Source organism: Odontomachus brunneus, unplaced genomic scaffold (assembly GCF_010583005.1).
Source record: "Odontomachus brunneus isolate Ranch 3 - 2012 unplaced genomic scaffold, Obru_v1 Obru_scaffold_084, whole genome shotgun sequence".
Classification (NCBI taxonomy): domain Eukaryota; kingdom Metazoa; phylum Arthropoda; class Insecta; order Hymenoptera; family Formicidae; genus Odontomachus; species Odontomachus brunneus.
The window spans coordinates 341,613-353,712 of record NW_022639534.1 but is presented as its reverse complement, the minus strand read 5'-3'; the positions used below and the strand labels follow the sequence as shown (position 1 = coordinate 353,712).

The window sequence follows — 12,100 nt, the reverse complement described above, 5'->3', positions numbered from 1 at the left end:
TATATATATATATATATATATATATATATATATATATATATATATATATATATATATATATACATATACACTTTACTAAATTAATTTTGATTGCATATGAACATAGCCCTAAATTACACTAGTGTCCACAAAAATTTTTTTCTTATCACATTGATCAATTATATATTCATATATTTTTTACGCTGAATTATAAAAATACAAATAGAGATTTTTTGTATCACCTAGAGTTTTTTAGTAATGTAACTTTTAATTTAAAAAAATTGGATTTTTTCTGCATATACAAGCATTGCTTATCTAATTTAAAATTTAAAAACTAATGATTTTTTTGCTATATTTAGCTTATTGTATATGTCTCTTTTAAAAATAAAAAATATATCAATTTCTATTATATATTGTGCCTAATTGGAAAAAAATTGCACAAAAGAAAAAAATCTTAATGAATTTTTATAAACAAATATATAGCTTAAATAGAGGAATTTTTTATAGAAGATACTTAATATTAATAATACTTCAATATAAGAAAATTTACAATTAAATCAAATTGTATAAATTGTATGGAATGTTTTATATATATAATATATTAAACCAGGTGTTGAGTAAGTTAATATTTTTTTAAATTAATTTATATTTATTAAAGTAAGTTAAGTCCAAAGATAAAAAGTTATAAAATTAACTTAGTTAAGTTAAATGTTGTACAAATAAAAACTAATTTAATTTAACGTTGAAATTACATTAACTTATTAAACTTAAAAGTTAATTATGTAAAGCAATACATGTTTTTTACGTGATTTACTTTCTAATCATAAATTTAATTTATGTAAACTAACGAAAAAATAATCTTTTATAAGAAAATACCGATCGTGTTTTGAGCTCAGATTTCTATAGAAGAAAACAACACTGACACTCAAAAACGAAAAAATTATGCTGGCAATATTTTTAATTCTTTATATTTTACATTGTAAACAGTCCACAATGATTTTACTATTTTGGTGAATTATTTTAATTTATATAAAAAAGTTAATAAGTTAAAATTAATTTGTTTTAAAATAACTAGTTTAAGTTAAAAGTCGACTTATTTAGAATTACTCTTAATTATGTTAAGAATTTCTTATTTTCTACACCCAAAAAAAAGATTCTATTATTTAGCGGGATCCATTTAATTTTAGAGGATTTTCTATTTATATACGGCCTTATATCTGATCTAACCTAAATCAGAAGAAGGGCGCATACTAGGTGGCATCAGGGGACGCCGTGCGTTCGGAATCTGCGTTTCTTTTCGTTGCACAGAAAAAAAAATATCCAAAACGCGATTTGCTATAAAAAGGCCGAAACTCAAACCCGGGTCTTTCGCCGGGCGACTGCTCTAACCACTAAGCTATCATGCTTCTTTCAGGAGTTGTTTTATTTTATGGTACATAATGGCGAATTCGCTGCATTCTGTATAGAATTTTCTCAAAATCGTGCAATAACTACAAAAAAGCTTCTCAACTTCTTTCTTACGATTCGCTGCGTTACTACCTCGTTCGCGTCATAGACACAGGAAACAGCAAACGAGCAAACAAACGCACATCTCCAAATAGTATCGTATCTCTTTTCAATAAGTGCGTGCCGCTAATATTTTACATATTCTCTTCTTTTAAGAGAATTTTGACTGTACAATTTCTTATTGAGGAATTTACTCTTGATTATAGTTTACGCGTCCTCTCTTTTATAGATGAATAATGTGTTAAAGAAAAGTACACTTCATATAAAATTTTTTACTTAAAGGAGACGCTTAGAGGAATTCTCTGCTTATGTATAGAACATTTTTTTTGGGTATAGCTTAACTTTTTTACTAACTAGTCGTTAGGCAACCCTGATTAAGTCTCAGATGGCCATTACGGAAAACTGCGGCTAATAGAGAAATTCTGAGTCCATTTTTAATTTTATGCATAGAAATACACAAGAAATACATGAGAGATTTCATGTGACAAATCACCTGTTATCACAAATCATCAATGCAATCGAAGAAACGTAAAGTAGATGAAGAAAGAAATACTGAACGATATCTCAGTTCTGATTTTTCGACAAGCGATAGAAGCGAGGCACCCTGCCGAAGACAGAGAGTCATCCTACTTGACGGTACCTATTTAGATGTAAATAGCGGGCATTGTGTAAACATGTCTCTACAGAAGAGAGAAATAAAAGTAAAACGCGTGTCTCGTCATATCATCGGATACGACACTCGCGAGTGAGTAGTCGCGATAATTTATTACAATAACACTGCCATAGATACCAATTCCTGGACACATATCTAATCCTGGACATTCTTATTGTTTTGGTCTTTAAATATGAATATTTAAACTTTCAACATAGAGTATATTTGTACATATATTTTATGTCAAAAGTTTAAATATTTGTATCTAGAGACCAAAACACAAGAGAGTGTCCAGGATTAGATACATGTCCGGACATTAGTACCTTATTTCGCTTGTTAGGACTATCGCACATGCAATGACATAGCTACAAGTGCATAGCATAAATTCGTATGGACCAATGAGCATCGAGCATTAAGTCGCCATATTGATACTCAATATTTAATATTCGATGCTCATTGGTCCATACGATCTTACGCTATGCATGTGCTACGTTATGATATTTCATATGTGATAAGCGGGGAACACACATCCTTGTATAAAGGCATAATGCATAACGCATAACAAAAATTGACTAACCAGAGTTCTCATTTCTACTGCTACGTAGAGTCACTCTAATCAGAGTTTGATCATAACGCGCGGTTTCGTCAAAATCCTGTAAAAAAGAGAGACATATTTTCAATCTATCTTTTTTTAACCTAACCTAACTTACTACCATAAACATACTGTGATTGAATATTGTGTGAGATTTGACGAAACATAGCGAACCAATCAAAAGTTATTCCCTTATAGCCAAACTCTGATCAGAGTGACTTTGTTGCCACGATGAAAATAAAGGACTCTGATTGGTCAATTCTCTTATCCGTTGTGCATTATGTCTTTATAGGCGATCGTTTGGTACATGTACCTAGTTGTCATTATATTGGTTTAATTTACATCAAACATTGGTAATTATTTAGAGTAACTCTTCTCACCTCCGATTTTGATGAAAATAGGCTTGTTCGACGCGTTTTTGCATAAAATAAAAGAATCTGGTTGAAAAGAATGTCGCTCTGTCTCGCGAAGCGAGATATTTAGCGTTAAAGTTAGTCATATCCGAGGTTAAGGAATCTGTCATCTGGACGTAATGCGAATTAGGCTTGTACACTGGTATTCATTAACCCATTAAGGCCCAAGAGAAAACCGCTAAGGATAGGCTTTCAAAAACCATCTAAATTAGGGCAAAACGTCGAAATTTGTTAAAAAGTGGAAAAAAATTTCTGTTGGATTTCAAAATTCAAGATGGCGGACCAATATATCGGTCCGAAAATTTGAAATTTTGACCTATTTGAGTGAAAATCCGTATAGAGAAGGTTTGGGGTTCGCAGAGTATGAATATGCACTTATTTTTTCAAAATTCGGATCCAATATGGCCGCCCAAAAATGCAAAAGTTCGACAGTTTTGTTTTTTGACGAAAAATCCAACCAAATTATAAGCTACCTTTCGAAGGTGTTTGTTTTGGGGCAAAACATCATACTTTAATAGACTGTAGAAAAAAAATGGTTTTTTGACCTTAAAAATCAATATGGCGGCCAAAAATTTTTAATTTTGATTTATTTCAATGAAAGTACGTTTTGAAAAATTTTGAAAAAATAAGTGCATATTCATACTCAGCGAACCCGAAACCCCCCCTATACGGATTTTCACTCAAATAGGTCAAAATTTCAAATTTTCAGGCCGACATATTGGTTCGCCATATTGAATTTTGAAATTAAACAGAAATTTTTTTTTACTTTTTAATAAATTTCGACGTTTTGCCCTAATTTAGATGGCTTTTGAAAGCCTATCCTTAGCGGTTTTCTCTTGGGCCTTAATGGATTAATTAAGTCCTTTGAATGTAGACAAATGTAGATGAACGCACCTGGAGATGGTACGCTCATCTGCACTATTCTACACCAAAAAAGGACTCAATTAATGAACATCAGTGTACTGAGATACGTTCAACACCGCACTCAATTATTTTCTATTATAATTTAGGTTTTATATGAATTTTTGTTTTTGATTAAAGCAGAGAATTTAGCAGTAAATATTTATTTTATATCATTTTATTTATATTTATTTACCAATCTTAAATTACATTATTTCTTTTCAGAAATAGGCACGATGAACCATTTAATAAGGTGAAGATTTTAAATTATATATGTAAATTCTCTGCTTTAATCAAAACAAAAATTCATATAAAAATAATTATAACAGAAAATAATTGAGTGCGTTGTTGAACGCATCTCAATACAAGCTTAATTCGCATTACGTTCAGATAACAGATTCTTTAACTTCGAATGTGACTAACTTTAAATGTTAAATATTTCACTTCCCAGACAGCACAAAAACTTCTGAGAACGTTCCAGGGATATTCTGAGGATATTGGGACGTTCTCAGAATGTACTCAGGACGTTCCCTGGATATCTGTGCTGTTAGGGTTTGCGAGGCAGAGTGATATTTTTTTCGGCTAGATTCTTTTATTTTATGCAAAAACGTGTCTAATGAGCCTATTTTCATCAAAATTGGAGGTGAGGATAGTTGTTCCAAATAATTACCCAAATATTTAATATATGTACTAAATATCTGTACAGTGTAAATGTCCAAAATACAATTCTAGAGACGTCGTAGAGATATCTGGATATTTCTGGAAGATATTTTGGATATATGTGCTATATGAATAATATAGCATTTAATACATTAAATATTTGATGTAAACTTGCCCAATAACAACCTGGTACATATATCAAACGATCGCCATATGCAAGAATGTGTGCTCCCCGCTATAGCCGTTAAGGCCTTTGCACGTCAGAAAGTCTTAACCGTAACCGTAATTCCGTAAGTTTCCAACACGCACAATCAGATAGAGTAACGCAAGTGAAAATTCGTAACCGTAAGGCTGTATATGAATATTCAATTGCGTTGCTCTATCTGATTGTATGTGTTGGAAATTTAAGAAATTACGGTTACGGTTAAGACTTTTTGACGTGCAAAGGCCTTTAGAGTCCGTCGAATCAACGTGACAAATGATCTTCAATGTGATGGCCGTACGTAACCGCCACTCGATACGTCGCGCGTCGCATTTTACGAGGAAATAAAATTCAGTTACACTGCGCGATCTGTATAACGGAACGATAGCGTTTACCGTGATTGACGGATCGTAGTGACGTGTAACCTCGAGGACCAGCCGTCACGACGAGATAGAATGCGCGACTGAATTCCCATGTTTACGATTAGCACGGTGGTCATAGTGCGGAAAACGCTATAAATAGTTACAGTCCATTCATGAGTCCATCAATAATATAACTGGCGATTTGCAATTCCGCCACCGGCCGCAAATTGACAGGTGAGTGTCGGCGACCTAAATTCGCTCCTTCTCTACTGAGAAGCGCCAGAGATCAACGTGCACGTGCCCCTTACATAATGCCCATCAAATATTCCTTATTCTTCATTGCTCCTGATTCCCTCTGCGCGAAACTAATGCCGCAAACAATAAACAACTGACGTTATAATAGGTGCGAGGGCTGAAAATAATTCCCCCGTGACTGCCTGGCAAAAATAGCTCAACTTTGAAAATATCCGAGCTATTTTACGTCACGCGAGGGATATTCTCCCTCATTTCGATGTGTAGAATGGGAGGGAAAACAACATGTCACCTGATTGTGATAGTACACGACTATTTTACAATAACCTTTATAATAGACGATTTATTTTAGTGTTATCGGTAGAACATCTTTTTGCGATTATATAAAAACGTATTATCAGAATCAGCGACGGTTCCGACCACGTGGGTGCTTTGTGCTTTATCCCGGTTCGAGGAATTTCGGGAATTAATTTTTTAAACCGTTATTGGACCGTCGCGAAAATATTCGATATAGAGAAGTTGGTACGAAAACTTGTGCGGTCATTTTTTGCGCGTGCCGCCCCGTTATCTTTGGCAAAGGGCAGGCATGCGAAAAAGAGCCTGACCGTAGAAGTTACGGCGCCAACTTTGTTCACATTGATCATCTCACTAGCCAGGCGCACACCTGTGTTAACGTAAAGTTCGCAAACGGGGGAGAAAAAAGGAAGGGAAGAAGAAATCTGTTTCATCAAGTCGAGTGAGACCTTTGAAGCTCAGCGGTGGCGGTTCGTGTACGCATACTTTGTATTATATTATTCGCTGTATGATATACGTAGAGAGCGAGACATATATCACGAGTTGTGACATTAAACGAGGATCAGGAGAGAGAGAGGAGAGAGAGAGAGAGAGAGAGAGAGAGAGAGAGAGAGAGAGAGAGGCTTTACATAATCAAACAACTCGCGAAATGTGAACAGCGATGGGCGAAACGCCTCGAAGGAGAGAGAGAGAGAGAGAGAGAGAGAGAGAGAGGAAACCGCAACTACGCGTTTTAATGAAATTCAGGAACGCTACTGTGAATAACTCAGAGAGAGAGAGAGAGAGAGCGTTTCCTTATCAGCCGAATACTCATGCGACACCCGCGGATATGTATTCACTGTGATCAGCGGATGCTTAATAACGCTTCTTTCGCTCGTTTTTAGAGGCGGTCGTAATTTATATTTCACTTGGCGAATAACGATAACGAAGCACCGCGGAGATGCAAAGTACCATCGGGATTATTCCTTCAAATCGGTGACAAGAGGTTACTTCAGCAATGACAGGTTACGAATGTTTAAAATTCGCATTAATGCACAAAGACAATTTTTTAGTAAAAGTTGCTATACAATTTTCTAGCCAAGCAGTTTTTGACTTCTCTCCCCTCCCTCCACTCCACACATTTATGAAGTATTTCGAATTTGGGAAATCTGGTTATCTTATTGAAACAAATTTCAACTATTAATACAGACTTGAAATTTGCATCGGATCAAACACTCAGATTTGAATTTAGAGTTAAATGTTAGTTTTTTAGTTAAATTTAATTTAATATTACATTATATATAATGTAATGTAATGTCTTTTCGTAAGAACATAATGTCGCATATATTATACAGTTCATATAAAAAATTTAGATCTAACTCTAAATTCAAATCTGTATATTTCACATGTGAGACAAGTTTCAAGTAACGACAATTAATATGGGACTTAGACCCGTATTAATACTTGTTATTTAAAATTTTTGTCCCACGTGAGATATTTAAATCTGAATTTAGAATCAGATTTGAGTTTTTTACTTAATAATTTGAGTTTTTTACTTTTTTAAATCATATAATATATATGCGAAATTATACTGTACTGCATATATATATAATATATATGCGACTTGTACTGAAAAATTCATATCTACCCGATGAAAAATTTTTCATGCAAAATTTTGTATGAAATTTGTCCATACATAATTATGTATAATTATATATAATCATATAAAATTATATATAATTATACACAATTATGTATAACAATATATATAATTACATATAAATTTATGTGTAATTATGTAAAATTATATATGAATTTATATATATAATTATACATAATTATATATAATTATATATAATTATATATATAAGTAGAATGTATAAACATGAATGGACAAATTTGATACATAATAATATATAATTATATATGAAAAATTTTTCATTGGGTAACTCTAAATTTAAACCTGAGTATATCTTATCTGAGGCAAGTTTCGAGAGTAACGACTATTAGTGAACTTTAAAGTTAGACGTGAGTTTTTCAATCGAATTATGATTACAAATATAATATCACGTACATCATATGATTAAAATAAAGAAACTTTGGCAAATTATCACTTGTTTAATATCAAATGTTATTTGGTTTTTACCGGAGAGTATCTCACGTGATACAAATTTCAGACTACTAACACGGACTTAAATTACGTCTTAGATATATTTAAAAGACATCTAAAACACAAATAAAATATTTTCGACGTCTTTAAAACGTCCTTCAGATATTTATGCTATCTGGGTTTACACGTCGCACGGAAACCTCGTAGTACGTGTCTCTCCGAAAGCGTAACTTGAGGAAGAGTTAAGGGTGCGAAGGCACATATAACGGGATGTGTTCTTCTTCCTCAGGGAACACCTCATGACTCCTGTCATGCCAAGCCGGAGTGTGGTATAGTCCATAATTAACGCCGCTGGTCGCGATCTTTTTCAGACCTTGTATGCTAGACAGTATGAGAGCCATTTTGGCGAGAATCAAGGCCTTGCCGCCCAACACAGCGAGGAATTGGAAGCCCATCGGTATCACGATCGAACCCATAAATAGTAGACCCATCATCATCATTGGCAAAAACTGATGTCGGCGGCGGTATCGACGACGTTTTCGACCTGAAACACGAATTCGATGGTGTTTCATTCACTCGTTCTTAATTAATAGTTTATTTATTTAGTTAATTAGTAATAACCGATAATAATTAATAATTTTTTAGTTTTCTTTTTTCAAACGGTCTTAAGTACTTGCACACAGAAGAATTTTATAATAAAAATTACTATAAATTTTGTAATCGAGGAATATATCTTTCAACATTCTATCTTGATTTAATCTGTCCATTCATACTGAGAGAAAAAATGTTTAAAATTTATTCGGTGAGTATTGATAATATATCTATACTTAAATCTAAAAATTAAATAATATTTATTTGATGGATATTGATAACATATTTATTTAAATTTAAATTCTTTTATTTAAATAAAATAATTGCTTTCATGAAAAATTAAGGTTTGTTTTTTTAAAAAAATATATATATTTTCTCATTTAAAAAATATCTTGTATTAATATAAGTAAATATATTATTGATACCCGAATATATTTTTATTTGTTAGATATTTTTAAAAAATTTTTTTATACCTGCGCGCTCTCGGTCTTTACGTCGACTTTAGACACTAACAAGGGAACACTGTGAACGGGGAACTCTTTGATTTTGATATACTTTTATAAGTATGTACAGTAAATTATTACATGAATAACGATATATTCCATTTGTGCCCTATCGCTATTTAAAAATATGATTTAAGGTCCTTGTATAATACCAGGCAACAGGCAATAGGAACAGGGAATAGGAATTCGGATTGGTCAATTATTTTTATTCCCTGTTCCTATTGGCTAATGCCTATTCTTATTGCCTGTAGCCTGGCATTGTGCAAGGGTCTTAACACTCTTAAAGTAAAAAAGACAATCCACTTTTTTGTGTATTACTTTTAAATTAAAGAAGACAGAAAAAAATTTTTCCAATAAAAGTTTAATGGTAAGTTAAGTGCTGTAAATTGACATAAGCATAAATAAAAAAATACCTATAAAAATGTTTTTATATCTATGCGCTCTCGATCTCTACGTCGACTTTAGACACTAACAAGGGAACACCGCGAACCCGAACTCTGATTTTGATATACTTTTGTGAATATGTAGAGTAAATCAGTACATGAATAACGGTATATTTCATTAGTGTCCTATCGCTATTTAAAAGTATGATTTACACTCTCATTTATATTTCATTAGTGTTCTATCGCTATTTAAAGGTATGATTTACACTCTCAAAGTAAAAAAGATGACTCTACTTTTTCGTGTATTACTTTTAAATTAAAGGAAATAGAAAAAAATGTTTTAAATTGGCATAAGCATAGATAAAAAAATATCTTTTTTATTGTAAAAAAATTTTTATAGGTATTTTTTTATTCATGCTTATGTCAATACAGCACTTAACTTACCATTAAGCTTTTATTCGAAAAATTTTTTTCTATCTCCTTTAATTTAAAAATAATAAAATGGAATCGTTCTTTTTATTTTAAGAGTGTAAATCATATTTTTAAATAGCGATAGGACACAAATGGAATATACCGTTATTCATGTATTGATTTATTCTACATACTCACAAAAGTGTATCAAAATCAAAGAATTCGGGTTCGCGGTGTTCCCTTGTTAGTGCATCACTTAATATCACTGTCTCGTTTTTTCTTCAAATTGAACAAAGATATACTCATGATTTAACTGTTAGATAGGTTACTAAGAAGTTGGAACAATCAGCCCTTAATGAGGGTTACTTGTCAGCATTTGTGCTATTTATATTTTAAGAGCTGAAATCTAGTATTACTTACTATGCTTACTATATGTACTATTATTAAAAATTATTTTTGTTCGTCAGTAAGGTAAATTATTGACATGATAAGATAGAAAAGAATTTATATGAGAAAAATTTACTCTCTGTGTAAAGATTAACCTTTTACGACTTTTATTCTCTCTTAGAAGCCTTCTAAAGGAAGGACGAAGAGAAAATAGATCTTCTCTCATTTATTTTATTTCTCCTTTAATAAGATAAAACTCATTTTATGTTGCAATTAGCATGTAATATGATGTACCGAGGATTACAACGTGAGAAGCATGAGACTGTTAACTGACTACGACTATGTTCTTAATGGACTTATCAGCAAGTTTAAGTTGTAACTCACCTTGGACGATATTACTATCCGGATCCGACTCGGATGTATTATTGGTAGCCGACTCTGTGCTGAATACATGATCGACGTCAACTTTGAAGGCATGAGTCCGCAGAACGCGCGTCAATCGACTCCAGATTATCGCTGACCAACTAGTGATGTCACCGGATCCATCGACAGAATTGTCTCTGTAAAAAAGAAGTTCTTGAAATCCAGTTTCAAGAATATTATTTTTCAAATGAATCTCATAGATTGGTATATTGAGAGAAAAATATCTAAAAAATAAAAATATTTATTTGGTAGATATTGATAACATATTTATTTGAACCTAAATTCTTTATTGAAATAGAATAAACAGTTGCTTTGATGATAAATCATAATTTTAATCAAAAAATATCCAGTCAACATCAGACATTAATTACATCTATGTTATAATTTTGCACTTAACAAAATAAATACAATATATAATACATTGAGTATAATTTTTTTTGTTAGAAAAAAATATTTTCCTTAATGTAAAGTATATATGTTAGTATAAGTAAATATATTATTAATACTTACCGAAAAATATTTATATTATTTATATTTTTACTTTCAATGCATATATTCTATATAATAACTTGTCGCGTCTGATAATATTTTTACAATTAATTCCCTATAATCAGTTTTCCACGTGTGGTAAAACGTGAAGTTTTTCTCTGGAAAACTCACCGATTGTTAATTAATTGATATATTATATGGTTAATTGTTGAAAGTTTTCGTATTTCCAGCGAAAAATCCAGGAATTTCCCGAAGCGAACCCACGCAAATTAGAACGAAAATGTACCAATGACATGTAACGTGTAGCAGCTGTTTTTCTCCTATTCTTCCACTAACGCCGAAAATATTTGAAAGTTTTTGGTACATTTTTTGGAATATCGACGCACGCGATAGATAACTCACATACCTCCAAAATTCAGCACATTCTAGTATAACAGATTGCAATCTGCATGCAAGAACATCCAATAAAATTCCAGCCATCTCGCTTCCTCCATCTCGTTTTCCCCCAATATCTCTAATTCACATACCTCTATAAGTTTTTGTCGAACTGTGAATTATATTTCGAACTCCCTTGCTATCGAGACTATGAAACGTCGAAGAGACAAGGCTATAATGTCGCGGCTTTTACGTAAAGAGGTCGATTCCCTCCGAACGTATCAAAAAAAGATGCGCACTTCCAATTCTTTTGGCAAATTCTCTTACGTTCCCTTTCTTAATCATTTTACACGGAAAAAATATTATAGCTTTTTTTTATATGAAATACTTTTCAATTCAATCAAGTTTTCTAATTGTGTATACTAAATAAAAAAATATCTAAAAAATAAAAAAATATTTATTCGGTGTAGTTATTACAAAAATATTTATTTATATTAATATACGTATTTCTTTACACTAAAGAAATTTTTTTTCAAATAAGAGGATATACATTTTCTTAAAACAGAGGCTCTTTCATGATAAAACAATTGTTTAGGCTATTTAAATAAAATAATTTAAATTTAAATAAATATATTCC

General features: G+C 31.8%; 1 protein-coding gene across 2 annotated transcripts in view; it reads right to left on the bottom strand.

Annotated features, from left to right (window-relative positions):
* Positions 1–7,684: 7,684 nt before the first annotated feature.
* The window catches only part of LOC116847867, a 6,042-nt gene continuing 1,626 nt past the window's right edge, over positions 7,685–12,100 (bottom strand). For both annotated transcript variants that reach the window (XM_032823344.1, XM_032823343.1), the window contains 2 exons: positions 10,561–10,736; positions 7,685–8,445 (listed from right to left, as the gene is read on the bottom strand). In XM_032823344.1, the coding sequence (XP_032679235.1) occupies positions 8,144–8,445; positions 10,561–10,736 (478 nt within the window). In that variant the 3' untranslated portion in view covers positions 7,685–8,143. The remainder of the gene's footprint in view (positions 8,446–10,560; positions 10,737–12,100) is intronic.